Source organism: Sinocyclocheilus grahami, unplaced genomic scaffold, assembly GCF_001515645.1.
Source record: "Sinocyclocheilus grahami isolate Dianchi unplaced genomic scaffold, SAMN03320097.WGS_v1.1 scaffold908.1, whole genome shotgun sequence".
In the NCBI taxonomy this organism is placed as follows: Eukaryota; Metazoa; Chordata; class Actinopteri; order Cypriniformes; family Cyprinidae; genus Sinocyclocheilus; species Sinocyclocheilus grahami.
In genome coordinates this window covers 272,457-291,082 of record NW_015506087.1, presented here as the reverse complement: position 1 = coordinate 291,082, position 18,626 = coordinate 272,457, and the positions used below count along the sequence as shown (strand labels likewise).

Genomic DNA, 18,626 nt, shown 5'->3' with positions numbered 1-18,626 from the left:
TCTCACACTGCTCCAGGGGGTGAACAAAGGCCTCCTGTAGCGAATCGATGCGTTTTTGTAAGAAAAATATCCATATTAAAAACATAATCACTTTTTTTTAATACAACTCCGACTGGATTCGTCTGAAAGAAGAAAGTCATATACACCTAGGATGCATCGGGGGTGAGTAAAACGCAGCCTAATTTAGATTTACTAGAATAGATTTTGGATTCCCAAGCCTAGGTATGGGTTAAAATGTTAAATAAAATGCTCTTTTATTTATTTTTTTTATTTTTTTAGTCCTACCGAAAATGTGCCTGGAGTCCACCTTTGTTATTATAACAAGCTACACTTTCAATGTGATTTTTAAACCATTCAAGTCAAGAAGACTCATGGGTAGGGGTGGGTGATATGAAAAAAAATATCATATCACGATTTTTATGTTGGTTTTACTATTTTGCAAGTTGTCTTGAGCATTACAGCCAAACAAATTCCCCTATTATAAAGACAAAGCCTTTCAAGGTAACAAAATGAAAATAATAATTTTTAAAAAAGAATGGCAGATATTTAGGCCAAAGTGGGCGAAGATAAAAATCTTTGTCATATTTTTTAATAAAGAACAAAGATGCATATTGCAACTACACATAATATACAAACAACACAAACAGTGCTTTATTTTCAGGTACAATATGTATTGTATATGTATGTAATATTTAGCAAGAGCATTCAATAAATTGAATGAACAAATATATAAATAAAACACTATATAGAGTGATTCCTAAAGCACCCTAACCCTAATGTTAAAGGAATGGTTCAGCCTAAAATAAAAATTGTCACCTGTCTGTCAATTGTCATAGTGTTTTATTTTTATACCATCATTTACTCACTCAAAAGTTGTTTTAAACCTGAATGAGTTTTTCTTCAATTGAACATAAATGCTATTGTGAGGAACGTGGAAAACCAAACAGCTGCTGGTCCACAGTAAATTCCATAGTATTTTTTTTTTTTAATGGTCGACAGATAGTTTTTTTTGACAGCAGATGCCGATATCGGTCACGCAGAGAATACGCGATCATGCAGGATACAAATGCACACTTCACAAGATCTCACAACTGGATCCGATTAAGTTTGCAAATTTATTTAAATTAAATGTTCATTAGTTATTCAAATATTTGTTATGATATAAATGCGTATTTGCTGAATGCTGACGGCAAACGAGAAAGTATTATGTTTGCCTTTTGTATAACTAATAATATAAAAGCAATCGTTATAATACTTTTTTGTATATATTTTAATTCCTTTGTTTAACAGTTCTTTCTGATTATTAGACGGATTTCTGGCCGGACCCAATCACGCAGAGAAAACGCGATCTTGCAGGATACAAATGCACACTTCACAAGATCTCACAACTGGATCCGATTAAGTTTGCAAATTTATTTAAATTAAATGTTCATTAGTTATTCAAATATTTGTTATGATATAAATGCGTATTTGCTGAATGCTGACGGCAAACGAGAAAGTATTATGTTTGCCTTTTGTATAACTAATAATATAAAAGCAATCGTTATAATACTTTTTTGTATATATTTTAATTCCTTTGTTTAACAGTTCTTTCTGATTATTAGACGGATTTCTGTTCGTATTGGACAGAACTGTTAACGACGACAGCGAACAAGGAGAATGTGAACACTATGTGCGCAGGCACTGCCGCTCTCAGCGCCGTCAAAATAAAAGTCCCACCTCGAACTCATTGGCCAAACAGAAAAAGTTATCGATTTTAAGTTGGAAAAAGGCCATGGCCGATATATCAGCCGACCACTAATTTTTTTTTCCTACTATCAAATTCAATGTGGACCAGCAACTGTTTGGTTACCCACATTCTTCAAAATATCTTCTTTTGTGTTCAGCACAAGAGAGAAATTAATACAGGTTTGGGACAACATGTGAGTGAGTAAATAATGATGGGAATGAAATTTTAGGGTGAACCATCCCTTTAATGACAGTCGGCTGCATGTTTAATACTGTCCCTTTAAGACCTGCACGCATCTAATATACAGGCACGTATACGTTTTTCTATCAACTGTTTACTTTCATTTTAGACATAACCAACTGAGTCTATATGTAAACCTTGTGTGTTTTGACAGTACTATCACAAAAGAAAACTTGGTTTAGAAATCAGGTGCTGTTTGACAGGCTTTTTAATGCGCGTGCTTCAGATTTACGCAGCGCTCAGAAAAAGCGCACCCTGACCAGCACGTGAATTATACATTTAACTGGCAAGGCTTTAAAGCACATGCAAATAATGTACTTTTGTGATTGTGAATAAGTGCAGTGTCCTGTGAGAGTAACTTTACTGCTGAGTTAACATTAGATGTGAATGTATGTGGCATTGTACAGTGAGACGGAGGCGCCAGAACTGCAACTTATAGAATGTGCGCTGTAGCATGATTCTACAATATTTCTTCAAAAGCAGATCATGGAGACATTTTTATCGTCCACGATCAAAAATCGTCATATCGCACACTAGAGCTGCACGATTCAGGATAAATTGATTTTACTCAAATAGACGTCATGATTCTGAACTAAACAAAATAATGTGTGGCAAAATATTATTGCTGCAGTCTGTTTAAAACTGTTTAATTAATTTGAATGAATTATTAAACATTTTAATATACACTACCAGTCAAAAGATTTTGAACGAAGATTTTTAATGTTTTTTTTAAAGAATTCTCTTCTGCTCACCAAGCCTGCATTTATTTGATACAAAATACATCAAAAGCAGTAATACTGTGAAATATTTTTACTATTTAAAATAGCTGCTTTCTATTTGAATATATTTTAAAATGTAAAATTTATTCCTGTGATCAAAGCTGAATTTTCAGCATCATTACTCCAGTCTTTAGAGTCACATGATCCTTCAGAAATCATTCTAATATGCTGACTTGCTGTTCAAGAAACATTTTATTATTATCATTATTATTATCAATGAGGAGGAGTGGGGGGTTAAATAAATTAATACTTTTATTTAACAAGGATCCTTTAAATTTATCAAAAGTAATGATAAAGACATTTATAATTAGGTTTTTTGTGCGTGTATATAATAGCCTACATTTGAAATACTTAATCTATGAATCGCACTGTCAAATCCCTCAATGAATTCCGCTAAAAATAGGTCACAATTATGCCGTACGCTTGCCTCGCGTTATAATCATTTAATTTTAGGTGGTCGTTAACAAGAGAAAAAAAAGAGGAAGCACACACTCAACGTCAGCCAATGCTTATTTATTAAAATCAGCTGGGGAAATTCAGAACAATAGAAAATCAATCAATAGCTTGACAGAATTCTTCATCTTCATATAACGTTAGCCAACATATTAAAACAAGTCAAAAACAATAGGAAATTTGATCAAGGAATAGCATTAAAACGGCATCATGTAGGCTATATGATCTAAAAACTAAACGAACAGAAAGAAAGACAGGACCTGAGGTGATTTAACAATTCCTGCACTTGAAAAAACGCGCTCTGCAGGAACTGAAGTCGCAGGCACGCAGAGATAACGAAAAGCAAGCCAACAGAATTTCAGAAAGCGCCTGTACATCCCGCATCACCACCGAAGTGGGTCTTCATTAGAGGAATAGATGGCGCGGGCGGGATCGCAGCGACGGCGGACTGTAGTAAATGACGTGATTGACATTAGCTGGCTTTGGCTAGTCTCTAAGCTAACGCCTACGTGCCTGTACTGAATATGATTATGTCAGCCAGTTTGACTTTACACAAAACTTTTCCATTTTTTCTAATTCAAAATAATCCCACACCTTACTCGCCTTTCGCGTGGTCACTTTTGAGCTCGCCACAACTGACACGAAGAAAACTCATGTGAGGTCTGAGGTAAAAATTTAGTTTACACCCAGATACACTTTTAAAAATAATGTATTATTTTTCAAATGTTTTATTTTAACTTATTTAAAATGTTTTAAATGTAACAATGGTAATTTGATGGTAGCATAAAATAATGGTAATTTTAATAATTTTTTTTTTTTTTTTTCTGTCATGTAATCGACTATTGTTTTCAGTAGAGATGCGGCCGATCCGATATTCATATCGGTATCGGCTCCGATAGTGCCGATCCAAATCCGAGATTTTTTGTTACAAAAGATTTCTATTTCAGATAAATGTTGCTTTGAAATCACATGAATAAATTACATTTTAAAATATATTCAAATAGAAAGTTATTTTAAATAGTAAAAATATTTAAACATTTTACTGTTTTTGCTGTACTTTGAATCAAATAAATGCAGGCTTGGTGAGCAGAAGAGACTTCTTTAAAAAAACATTTAAAAAATCTTACATTTTTAAACCTACTGGATGAATCGGCATTTTTGAACGATTCTCTTGAATAAATGATTCATTCAATTATAAATTTTAAGTCACTTTTCGCCACCTAGTGACGAAACAATGCAATCGAAACAAACGTTATGTGGCAGTTAATTTCAAACACGGATTTGCTGTAGTTTGGTCGCGCTACCATAGACATCAATGTTTATATCTGAATTATACATTTTCATCCAGTATTTTTGTCATATGAATGACTGTACAACAGAAATAATATGGTGTAGTTGAAAAGACTGTTTGTGAAGCTGTTTCTTAACCAAACATGGTAACTGCTCTCTGTGTGTCAGCGGCAGTGCGAACACCGATTTTAATGATCCGGTAAGACCTTGTCAAAGGTTTTTATAGACACAGGAGAATCGTTGTCATTTAGAAATGAGATTGTGTGGTTGTCTGAATCGAGATCGCGATCTTAATCGTTATTAATCTTGCAGCTCTATCGCCCTACTCACGGGCTGTTTTCTCTGCTGCACACACATCCTTGTGTAAGTGTTCTTTAGCCTGTTGATTTTCATTCATTCAGCTAACAAGGACATATTTTGCAATAAGAGTTAGAATAAATGTGAATGATATTGATATATGATTTTTTTATTATTATTTTTTTTTTACCTTATTGGAATCTAAATTAGGAATGGACAAGAATCGGAATCATAAAAATTCAAACGATGCCCAACCTTACCCATACCTCAAATAATTTTTTACTGGCACCTTTCTATTCACCGTTTTAAACCCTTTATTTTCTTTTAAACCCTCACTTACCCTTCTTTGCTTTTGCCCTTCTTAAAAACAAACACAATCTTTTACATTAATGTATTTTCCAAAATTAGTTATAAAACCGTTTCTCCTGGCAACAGGGAAAGGTAGTATGTTTGCTTAACATAGCGTCAAACATGACAATTTATGAGACCAATATCATGTCTTAGGGCTGTCGCGATTCGTCGATTTTATTAGACTATTTGATTTTTAAAAATTGTCGACTAACCGGCAAAATACCGGAAGTGGCGCATTTCACAGACGAGAATGTATAAAACACATTATTAGTCTGTTTTCCAAGGCTGCATGATATATATACATAAATAATTTTTTAAGAAATACTGTCCATTTACATTTTTCTCCTAAATAAATTCTGGTAAATACTCCTTTAGAAAGTGTTTTTTTCTAGAACATGTGGATATGTTGTCATTCTCGCACTATAATACTGAACTTTGATTTCAGTGATTTGGACTATGTGATGGACACTTGCTGCTTGCACTTTACTTTTTTACTTTTGGATTTTATTTGGTTTAATGAAATATAGTTTAATAAAATATTCTTAAGTAAAATTGTTGATTTTTTAACAAACAATAGGGTAAAATTGACAACCTATTTCCATGTCTTCAACCTTTTTTTGATGTATGGAAATCACACTTTCTCTCTCCCGTTCTCTCTCACACATGCACACACACAGACACGTACTCGCGGAGACGCGGACAGAAACTTGTCATCAGCGCTGCGGCTGTCCCGCGAATTTATCAATAAAAGAGATTTGCAGCTGAAAAGCTACAAGACATTTCTCAGTAGCGAGGTTCTTGAAGAAGTTCAAAGATTCGCTATTAGTTGTATTAAGACTTGTATTAACAAATTTAGTCCATTTCGAAACTTTGCCGTGTGAAAGCGAACCGCACCAAGAATAAAAAGCAACATTGTAATAATTTGAATCCCTGTTTCGGAACAAAGCAATCGATCTGCAGGTGTGAAAGCACCCTTAATCTTTCGCTCTTTCTCTCTAATAACTGCGTTAGACTGCATTAATACCTGTTAGCCTGCATATCAATTGCTCAAGCCTCTTGTTATTAGCTCCAAAATGACGTTTTGGAATTTGCAATGGAAGGTTTTACTTTTGGATTTCATTTGGTTTAATGAAATATAGTTTAATAAAATATTCTTAAGTAAAATTGTTGATTTTTTTTTTTGTGGGAAATTAATCGTTTAGATTAATCGATGAATCAATAAATTAGTTGATCGATCAATCGAAATAAAAATAGTCGTTAGTGGCAGCCCTAATCATGTGTTTCTCCAAAATCACTATATAACAAATTTAGTCCATTTCGAAACTTTGCCGTGTGAAAGCGAACCGCACCAAGAATAAAAAGCAACATTGTAATAATTTGAATCCCTGTTTCGGAACAAAGCAATCGATCTGCAGGTGTGAAAGCACCCTTAATCTTTCGCTCTTTCTCTCTAATAACTGCGTTAGACTGCATTAATACCTGTTAGCCTGCATATCAATTGCTCAAGCCTCTTGTTATTAGCTCCAAAATGACGTTTTGGAATTTGCAATGGAAGGTTTGGGATGAGGTGCATAAAAAAATAGCTAGTTCAACACCCATGAGATTTCAGGACGGAAACATGTCAAATGTCTTGAAACAAATCATCTGAACAATTGATGTGTGATTGTGACTCCAGGCCGTTAAAATTATTAGAGAAATAATGCACTCCCGAAGTGGTTATGTGGCCACGTCGCCTCGCCTATTAATGGAATGAAATGCAATTTGTTTGAATTCTCAAACAAATTAAGAACCTACATTCAATTTTTATTGACTGAAGGCAAGCACTTATTGCGATAGAAAACACTGTAATGGTTTCCAATGATTTAAGAAATATTTTAGTTTGCTTGGGTGGTAATATTAGGCCTATTATATTAATAGGGAAGGGGGGCCCAAAAATTAGTTTTGCCCACGTCACGAAAAGAGGTAAATCTGGCCCTGTGCGTGTAGGTTAAGTACATGCGTCACACAGCGGCTCCGTTCACAGTTATTATTTACATGTGTGGAGCGTCTCAAACTCCATCTCTGCATGTTGTTGTGAGTTTGGGTTTATTATAACGTTCATCTGGGAACGCAACATGCGCCATTTCATCAGATTTGTAAGGTAAATCATTTATAAATCTATGCGAACACAGGAGAATGCATCGCGGTTTCGAAATAAAAGCTCAAACCCTCACTCTTGAGTTTACACGTTTTGATGTCCACATATTCATTTAATTACAGTGGCTATAGCATTTCTGTCCTAAGGAAATTGCCAAGTATTAAAGATTAAGTGGACATTTCAATGAAATGGTGCTTGGTCCATGTTGAACAAGTATTAGTTCACACAGTAATGTGTAAAAACAATTGTCAGGCCGTTGGTGCCCTCTGCAGGCCTTTGTTGTAATGCATAATGTACATTAGCTCCTGTTCAAATGCGGAGTTTTGCACAGCGTGTGTGCGTGAGAGAGAGAGAGAGAGAGAGAGACAGAGACGGGGTCACATCACAGTGGAGTCGGCTGTCTTAACGGTGGCTTGTGTACTGCAAACACATACCAGCTTCATCACTGTGTCTGTCACGTAACTCTGTTCCCCTTTCGGGCTCTGTCTTTACATTTACGTATTTTGAAAGATGAAGCTCGCGGTAAAAACAATTGTCAGGCCGTTGGTGCCCTCTGCAGGCCTTTGTTGTAATGCATAATGTACATTAGCTCTATTGTTTATAATACATTGTATTTTAACAATTTTGTTAAATAAAACCATATGATTTCTTGCTTTTTGATTCTTTATTTTAACTAATTATTATTGCCTCATTGCTATTATATATGTATTTTAAGTAATGCTATTGACTGTTCAAATGCGGAGTTTTGCACAGCGTGTGTGCGTGAGAGAGAGAGAGAGAGAGAGAGAGAGAGACGGGGTCACATCACAGTGGAGTCGGCTGTCTTAACGGTGGCTTGTGTACTGCAAACACATACCAGCTTCATCACTGTGTCTGTCACGTAACTCTGTTCCCCTTTCGGGCTCTGTCTTTACATTTACGTATTTTGAAAGATGAAGCTCGCGATTAACCACTGATTTCTAGTCGTGTCCTCTTTTGGAAGGCCAAACAAAGTAGTTTCACTTTCACAGCGAAACACAGCGTCACATGCGGCAGCCTAGAGTGAGCAGAGACCGGCGGCTAGAGTGAGGAACGGCCGGCGGGCTGAGTGAGAGGAGGCCGGTGAGCTTAAGAACGGCGCAGCCAGTGGATTCGACGAAGGAGCGGCTGGCGGGCTTGCAGCAACCACATGTGACGACCCCGCGCTGGACTCTGCTTCGTCCACAGTGAAAGCCGATCCGGCGAGCCACCGCGCGAAGTTGATGCATTTCCTCAGCGACTAGCACGGATCAGCTCTAGGCATGACGAAGCGGATATCGTCCTATTTTGGAAGGCCAAACAAAGTAGTTTCACTTTTACAATGAAACATAGTGTCTCCACGGCATGGCAGCGGTGGCAACAATACTACAGCGAGAATAAAAGTTACGTCGCCTTTCTTTGCGTGAACATTTGGGGGGCATTATGCAAATCTTCCCACATCGTGACTTAGACATGTGGGGGCATGTTAGAACGAGTTGTTTTAGGTAGGCGTGGTTGACTAAACTTTTGTAAAGATTATCTCTTTGGATTTGAGACTTCAGTCTTTGCAACTTTACAGATCTTATTTTTGCACCAAGAGCTTGTAACACTTCAAAGAGAAAGGAAACATTTAAATCGCATCATATGACCCCTTTAATTAGGTAGCCAGTGCAGAGACTGTAAAATTGGGGTAATATGATCATATTTTCTTGACCTGGCAAGGACTCTAGCTGCTGCATTTTGGACTACCTGTAGCTTGTTTATTGAAGATGCAGGACAACAACCTAGCAGTGCATTACAATAGTCCAGTCTAGAGGGCATGAATGCATGAACTAGCTTTTCTGTATCAGGAACAGGTAACATGTTTCGTAACTTGGCAATGTTTCTAAGATGGAAGAATGCTGTTTTTGTAACATGGGAAATATGATTTTCAAAAGACAAGTTATCATGCGTTGGTGTGGACACTAATATGATTATCGTTAGAGTTATCTTTAGTACTCCTTCTTGGTGTCAACAGGTGTTTAGTGGACCTTATGTCTAAAGTTGTAACTTACACTCAGCTGGTACAACTGGCTCTAGCCTCCTCCAAATGCTGTTTTCATTGACGTTGTTCTCTTCCTGACGTATTAAAATGGGAAAACTTGTTGAATGTAATGTTTACTTTTGAATCCATCTTTCTCCTTAGGCATCGCAACTGAAAGATCAAGGTAACAAGGCGTTGAGCGCAGGAAATGTTGATGAGGCGGTTAGGTGTTACACTGAGGCTCTGACATTAGACCCTTCCAATCATGTCCTCTTCAGCAACCGGTCTGCCGCCTATGCCAAGAAGGGCGATTATGACAATGCCCTGAAAGATGCCTGCCAAACCATAAAGATTAAGCCGAACTGGGGCAAGGTGAGTTGTTATTGCTGTTAGTGTCACTTAGGGTGGGAGATCCTCCCAAAATATTATATCATGATCTTATCTCACAATTACGATTCTCAATCTGAATCGCGATCTTCCCAATTTTGAGATGTACTATTGAGAATATCCAGACTGGAACAAGCCTATGCCTTATCTATTTGAAGAGTTTAAAACACAGCATTGCATTAAACAACAGTGTCCTTTGCAGTTAATGTGCTTTTAATAACTTTTTAAAATAAAGCATTTTCCCACAGTAGACTGCAGTTTGCAACAGTCACATTACATGATTGGACTGATTTGGACATTAAGTTTAGAAGAGGGGAAAGCACACCAATTTAAGGACATAAAAGATTGTAGATCGTAGACGTCTTCAAGATTGATCACAATATAAAATTGTCAGATCGCCCACCCCTAGTGTCGCTCTTTCCCTGATCTCCTTCTGTTGCCATTTCTACTTTAGTTTTAATCTTCAATTTTCATCTTTTATTAAGGGCTACTCAAGAAAAGCAGCTGCTTTGGAGTTTCTTGGGCAACTAGAGGATGCCAAAGCGACCTATCAGGAGGGGATACGCCAAGAGCCGTCCAATCAGCAACTCAAGGAGGGACTTCAGAACATTGACGCACGCTTAGCAGGTGAGGAATGTCTCCTCCTTTTAACCATGATTTTGGAAGAATTTCCACAAAGCAAAACATTTGATACGAAACCAATGGATTTATTCACATCAAGAGTAGAGTGTAATGTTGTATACACTAGTGCTATGTTCAAAATATTGATACAACCATGTATCGTCACAGAGATTTGAGGATACGAGTATCGATACAGCTGGCCCTGTATCGATATTGTGGCACGTGTGCAGCAGTGGACCATGCTTAATTTGTTTAAAAGTTTACAATATTTAAAACTGAGTAGAAAAGTGCGAGGTTTCTAAAAAAGAATGAGTAGAGCATATATATAGGCTACAACGAGGTTTAATCTGGGTGCAGAGGAACACAACTGGGTTGCCTGATATTAAGAGACGTAATCCCCAAAACAGAGTTTCCCACTTGCGCAATACGGAAATATCTGCTAAATGTGCTACTTATCTCAACGTATCTTATGTCAACCACACGCGCTCTATCACCACTGTGGATAAACGCGCTTGCTTTCTGAAAACAGTGGTTAGCTTACAGTTTAGCAATCTCCACTTCAATATTCTATTCTCAGAACAGTGTAATTCATCAAGTGTTCATTTATGACACCGAGAGAGAGAGGCTGTGTATGAATTACCACCGTTTTGCCACGTTTCTCTATTAACAGTAAAGCTGTGGCTTTAATACCTTTAGAAACAATTATGCTACCAGCTCTTAGTAGTGTATCTTATTGTGGCCGCTGTATCGTGACTTTGCTGGTGATACACAGCCCTAGTTACAAAATGGATTTTGGATTTTTGTCTTGTTCAAGGCAAAATATTCACACTCGGTGTGAAGCCTAAGAGCACATATCAGTTTGAAATTAATGTACTTTAAGCCTCTTTGGGTGAAAAATACCTAGTAGTTTTCCTGGTTGCTTGTATCTAGTGGCTATTTTTGTTATGATATGAATTTTTAATATACTGCCATTCCGGTGTATGTCGCTTAACATTTGGAACGCGACGTGGCACGATGGAGTCCCTTTTCACTGTGCTGAGGGCACAGCTGTATTACTAAGCGGGACGGTGAAGATGGACACACCTCTACAATGCGAGTAAATATGCAACTAAATCTTCACTTTGGGCAACTAAATGATGTCTAATATTAGCCTTGGTTGGAGTTGGAGGCTTAGTATAAGTTTATCACGGACATATGTTCACTCACTGAACACACTGACAGAGCGCTTCTGAGTCTCATTCTCTGTCAAGCGATCTGTGCTATTTTTCAGTTCATCTCAATGGATGCGCAGCGCACCTGTATTTGACGTACTGTAAACTCTAGTGTAACAGCGCACACCTCACAGTGAAAGAGACAGCGAGAGAGTCTTACATAACATTGCAGAATTGACACGCTACATGTAAACGATATTCTTTGTTGTATTTTCCTGTCAAAATAACGGAGTTCCTTTTGGAATTCTTCAGCTTTTAAGAATTGCCGGGTTGTCTGGTAGTGGGCGGAACAAATGCGCAATCGGCAGTCTCATTGGCTGGCGCTGACTTATTATCGTCCCTGTTTTGATTTCAGCAAATCAGTTGGAGCGAACACCGACAACGTGATTAATATTCATGATTCCAGCAGGTCATTAATGCTTAGTAGGCATGGGCTGATTAGCGGTTTCAAGGTATACCGCGATTTGAAAATGTCACGGTTTCAAAATCTCTAATATATTCTGTTATACCGTTCCTGCGGTATGTGCTGTTTTTCATGTCTCCTCAAAGACTGAAAGTGTAGGAATCCCTTCAGGTTGAGTGCAGTGTAGAGAGTAACACACCCCTCCCCCTCCTGTTGGTGCAAGCAAGCGGTCGGTCACGTGCAGAGCATGTGAGCGAAGCGGAGCGGTGTGATGCTTCGCTACGTTTTCCGCTCTATGGACGTGCGCTCCGCTCAGTCGCTCTAACCGCACAAGCAAGCGCTCCATTAATATTCCGCTCACCGTGAATCAGATCCCGCTCCGACATAAAATTTCTCTAGTAGGCCTAATTGTTTACTGTTTGTAACGAAATTCTTGGATTATTGCCTAAAATTAAGCATGCCGATAAATAGCAATTATCATGTTTCAGAGCGAAATTCTTACATTCTTCTTAATTTTATTAATTGTAATGTATTAATTAAAATTTATTAAATATATGAATCTAACCTTAGCAAACCTACCTAAAATGCAAAAACTGAAAAAGTGTATTTGATTTTCATTAACTTTATTTCTGTGAAAATATCTGCAGTTGTTGTGCAATAGAACGTTCAAAACAGGCTCATTAAAACACAAACACACACACACACGAGATGAAATGTGTGTAGATCTTTACAAAATACACCTGGATTATAAAGCCTGTGAAAAGCACACGCAAGATAAAATGCACTTAAAGAACGCTTGGTTTATGAACTGACATCAATGAAAGAAACACACTTTCTAGTGTCAAGTTAAAATAGACGATAACTGCGGGGAACTGTGGTCTATTAAAACGTCTCTTGATGTTTACTGGATTTTAGAATTTACTTTAAGAAACATTAGCTTGGACAAAGTGTCAGGCTTCAGCATTCGCTGTGCCCGAAAACACTCGCTCAGCGCTGGAAGAAGCACTGGGGATGCTGGAGATTTTGCGGGAGGGATCCAGTACTGGTTTTCCAAAATCCAAGTGGTGTAGGCTAATATCTTCTGTACTCTGTAGTTCTGTATTTAGGCCTATATACAGCTGTGTGTTAGCTTAGGTCTACAGTTTAACTGAGATTATTTAATAACTACGGAGCTCCGAATATAATTCGAATTAACAATTCGTTTCTACGACGTCAGCAGGTATTATTCTTTTTTAAATTAATGTATTATTATTTATTAATTTTAAGTAATAATGATTTTAATAAGTAATTACGAAATATAATAATTTGTTCCACGATTTAGGCCTACTAAAACTAGGGAACGAACGAATTAACAAACGGTTAATTCTGGGTTGAGCGAGCGGAGCGGAATCTTCAGAAAGGCGCTCTGCGCTCTTAAGGAAATATTACCACTCCGCTCCGCTCACATGCTCTGTTCACGTGTGTGTATGACGGCCGAAGGAGCTTCCTCTGGAATTTACGCGATCGGCAACCGGCTGTTTATTGTTTTATTGCAGCCGATCTCTGTTCTGGACTTGCACAAACTGCGCTGCAATGCATATAATTTTTCAAATGTCATTTGTGAAAATAAGAAGTCTGTAAACGCCCGTTAACGGAGACCAGAGACGCTGAAGACGCACAGAAAAATACTGTAGCAGGCAGATCACTCACTGTTCATGATGCACAAACTATTGGAAGAAAATCCTAAATATTGATTTGGGGGTTTATATGAACGTGTTTCTGAGGGGAACTGACAGTCTTCAGAAACGTTTAGATGGTATTTTCTTTTCATCTCGTATAATTCACATTAAAGCAGTGTTTCAGCGTAGCTCTGCTTTGTTTACTGCGATAATCAAGGAAATGCTTTATCAGCGCCTCCTGCTGTCAGAGAGTGAATCTGCGTCCCATTCAGAGCTTCTGCTGTTTGTTTCTTTCAGGCATGTAGTATAATTTCACAAAGCTGGTCAGAACATTCAGTTTTTGCTTCAAATTGGATTATTAAATCAAATTATATATATGAAATTATATAAATAAATTATATGTATATGAATTATATAACTAAAATTAAATAACTGTTTAAAAAAAATATGCCCGTCTTTATTTTTCTTCTTTTTAGGGCAGCAGTAGCTCTAGCAGCAAATCAACCATCCACATCAAAAGCTGCAAGACAGCCCACATTTCAGAAACAAATCAAAGAAAAAATAAACGCATACTACTGTTCCAAATATTCTGTATGTTGCTCAAAATATATTGTTCAGTTGTTTTTTTTGTTTAGTTTTTTACCCAGACATTTCAAATTAACAAATTTTAGAGCTGTAACAACAATATCGTGAAACCGTGATATTTTTGCTTAAGGTTATCATACCGTCAAAATCTCATACCGGCCAATGCCTAATGCTTAGTGCATTTAATATTGTTATTAGTAGTAGAATTCGTAGTAGTATTGTTATCTTATCAGTATTATTATGTTTAGTTTTAGTTTTTCCTTTTTTTTTTATAGAAGCAATAAATGACAAACAATATCTTAAGCACCAGCACCAGTCCTAAAATCAGTTAAAATGAGAATTTTTGAAGTCAATCTACTGCAGTATTTCCTCTCTCAATCAGTAGAAAATGTGGTTAACACCATGCATGAAAAAAATAAATACCGTCATATACTGTGAAACCAAGACAATTTTGAAAAATACTGTTATATACATTTTTGTTCATACCACCCAGCATTTCTTGTACCTTTTTCTTAAAATTAAAAGATTATTTGTAGTGTCAGTGGAGGAACATGGTGAGAAACTGAAAGATTTAATGTGATAACTGATGATTTCATGTTCTTTTCAGAGCGAAAGATGATGAACCCATTTTCCATTCCCAACTTGTATGAAAAGCTGGAGGGTGACCATCGAACCAGAGCGCTCCTGTCTGACCCCAGCTACAGGGAGCTGCTGGAGCAGCTCAGGAACAAGCCCTCAGAGCTTGGCACGTATGTGTTCTGTATGCCTTCTGCCTTTCGGTTTCTATTTGTGTCTTTCTTTGCATAATGTACAGTCGGCTTGTCATTATCACATAATAATCCGTGACACTACGCAATGGTCTCTTGTATAGTGGTTTGCTGATATTTGGCATTTCTTAGTGGTGTCAACCAATAACTATCTGACTTTTTTGGCAGCACTGAGAATGCAGTGCCCGAGCACAGATGCACAGAAGCTTCTATTTTCTTCAGAAGTTTACAGTCTTTGTTAAATCCCTCTTTAAAAAAAAAAAAAAAAAAAACTATAATATGTAGGGATGGACCAATACCACTTTTTCAGAAGAAGCTCAATACCGATACTTATTATTTTTGGTACTTGCCTATACAGAGTACACCAGTACCTGTATTTTCATGCCAATTTAAAAAAAAAAAATTAAATACAGGGTACAGAAACTAAAAGATTATGAATAATGTTAGTTAGCTGGTTACTTTCACTGTTCATTTTCTCTGTCGTATTTCATCTTTAATTTTAAAAGTACATCAGAGCTGCTCCATTGTAGCGGCTCAGCACTGTAATCACAAGACAATTTCTTTTAACAATGCAGGAAGGTTATACATAAATCTAATTAGGGGTGGGCGATATAGCCTCAATTATATCACGATATTTCAAGAATATTTGTGATAACGATATTTATGACGATATAGGGGAATAAAAACATGGACCGTTTTATTGATTACAGCTGGCAGGCAGCAGCATTTGTTAGTGCAAACAAAATGAAGGGCATTTTCCTTTTCCAATGAGCTACTGTCATGGCAGACTACCTCATTTGAAGTGTAAATCTATTGTCATAAGGTGGCAGCAGCAGCTGTGTGTTCGACTTGAAGCAGATCAATCGGTGTATGACATCAAAATACCGCGAGAGTGACTTACCCCTTATTTACACTGCACGCGTCTGTGGCGCGTTACGGCTTCGACGCGGCCACTCTAGTCAATGCTTGTGTTTACACCAGTGGAGCCGTGGCACATTTCAGAATTTTCTCTTTGCGCTGCTTCGCTAAAGATATGCGCCTCGGCTATTTTTGAAGGTAAGAGTGTGCACTCGAATATGCTCTGGAACCGCTCTCTTTGTCATACCGACTTTGATGTCATACACCGATCAGTCTGCGCAGCGCTGCTTCAAGTCGAACACACCTAATGGGTTTGTGGTGGTGGTATTGTTGTTGTGCGTGCTAGGGAACGTATATCCACCATATGTCATCGCATCATTTATATCGCGATATGACACTTTTTTTTTAATCATGTAAAAATTTATACCAATATTATCGTGGACTGTATGATGTGGCACACCCCTAAATTTAATAACAGCGATTAACATATTTTCTGAAATATAAGTCATGTTGTTTATCATCTGAAATGTGATGTGACTTCCAAAGCGACTCATATAATGCAATTAACATAAAGCAAGCAAAACATGCGCAACACGCATGCACATTTGTATTGGTGCAGAATGAGAAAGACGCATAAGCCTAGCGCATTTCACATAGGCTGCTAGTTTCACTTTCGCGTTAAAGAAAGTTGTGTATGCTTGCCGTTTAAAATAAATGTTGTTTATATTGAATGCCCCTATATTTTTTGTTTTTTATATTTATGATTTAGGTTTAATCCAAATGATGTATATGCTAAGTGATTCATTCATCAGAAATGCGCATGCTCTCTCTATCTCTCGCTCGCTCTCCCCCTCTGTCTCCTTACCGTCAAGTAACTTAAGTAATTTGTGCATTGTTTTCCTTGCTTTTGACATATCCAACCAAACTATAAACCTTCCAGTGATGTCTGTGAGAAAGGGATGTTTGCTCGACAAGCTTGCGCATCTTTGCCGCCACACGCTCAAACCACTCAGCATGCTTTGCTTTTCAGCTCATGCACATCAGCTATACAGGCGTGAATATTGAATGTTTAACATTATATTAATTACATGTACTTCATAGTAGGGCTGGGACAATAAATTGATGCATCACGAATCGAGAAATGATTCTGCATAGATTTTGAGATTTTCCAAAGGCATCGCAATTCTCTCTTGAATCGATTCTGAGCTTAGTTTTTAACAGCAGATGGCACTGCGTGCTTTAGAAATAGACGAATTCTGCTTGCTTCCAGTTCCTTTCACACGCACCATTTGAACCTAAAATAATCCAAGTTTGAAGCGAATTACAAGGTTGTTCACAGTGGGCTGTGTTTACATTGATCTTGCATCATAAAAGCTGATGTGCAAGTACATTTAACCAACTTATGGTGCTCTTCCACTGCATGGTACGGCTCGGTACTGTTCACTTTTGGGGGGTTTTCCACTGGGTACAGTACCTGGTACTTTTTTTAGTACCACCTCGGTTGGGGTTCCAAGTGAACCGTACCATTACTGTAAGGTCCACGTAAGACCATTGTACCACTTGCCCTGAAACTATTCAAATGAAACCAAACATGACTGTAAATCTTATTTGCATTCATTTAGAACATTATATTCTTGACCAGTTTGAGTGAATCCAGTGGAGGGAGGAGATGAAAGGCACAGATGCATGTGTGAGAGAGACGTTTCCCGCACCACCCCTCTGTGGGGTGTCCTGAAGATGCCAGTGCATTGTTTGTTTCTCAGGAGATCAAAGTATTTTAGTTTCTTTTATCCTTACAATTACCAAAACGTGACGTGATCCTGCTGATCACGGATTGGCCGGAGAGAATCGTCTCTACCTGCGTCACTGAACTTTCGACACCAACACAAAAGAACCGCTAGATTTAAATCAGCAAGGCCAGCGAAGCATTGAACGCAACTGGTTTTGAACGAGCGCACCTTTTTTTTAACAACCAAAAAGTTGTGTTGTCTGTTGCGGAAGAACAGACGTTCCTCTCGTTGATAGCAGAGGAGCGATCCAGCGAGAGCTTGATGGGGCGACGCAGAATGAAAAAGGTTTTTTTTTTTAGGAGTCGTGGTAGTAGAGGCGGCGCAACTATAACGACATGTGAATAATCCCGCCCACTCTAAAGCGGTACTGAACTGCAGTGGAAACGCAAACCGTGCCGAGTAGTACCGTGCCGTGCGGAGCCGAGTCGTACCACGCAGTGGAAAAGTGCCATTCCATTACTCTTCTTTGTGAGCATTTGAGTGCGCGATCAAAAACTAGCCTAGTAGAGCGCCATCTGCTGTTAAAAACTAAACTCAGAATCGATTCGAGAGAGAATCATGATGCATTCCGATAATCTCAGAATTGATCCGCAAAATGAGATGCATCGATTTATTGTCTCAGCCCTACTTCATCGATATCCTGAATCTCTAATAACTCTATTCTGCTCTGTTCTGTTGTCAGTGTTTTATTTGTCTGGATGCAGCATTGTTCACACACTGTGTGGTATTGGCTTTTGGTATCAGGGCATTTTAATGAGTACAAATAGGAGAACAGGAGCCCAGTATTTTACAGGCTTATATTTTTTATATATTTTAATGTCAATTTATTTTTTATATAATTTATCTAATTTAGTAAACATTTACTAGTCATTTACTATCTTTAAATAGTGTCATATCATATTTATCAGTTTTATATCGGCCACCTTCCTAAAATATCAGCATCAGCAATGAAAAAAATCTGCATTTGTTAACCACTGCTCTTATGTCACACTAAACTTTTATAATGACAGTCTGACTGTACAGTAGAGCCCTACAGTACCCCTACAGCCC

At 37.7% G+C, this 18,626-nt stretch overlaps 1 protein-coding gene across 1 annotated transcript in view; it reads left to right on the top strand.

Annotated features, from left to right (window-relative positions):
• The window catches only part of stip1 (stress-induced phosphoprotein 1), a 51,548-nt gene that overhangs the window by 17,573 nt on the left and 15,349 nt on the right, over positions 1-18,626 (top strand). Inside the window, exons 2-4 of the mRNA XM_016249072.1 lie at positions 9,459-9,668; positions 10,169-10,310; positions 14,769-14,910. Coding sequence (XP_016104558.1) covers positions 9,459-9,668; positions 10,169-10,310; positions 14,769-14,910 — 494 coding nt within the window. The remainder of the gene's footprint in view (positions 1-9,458; positions 9,669-10,168; positions 10,311-14,768; positions 14,911-18,626) is intronic.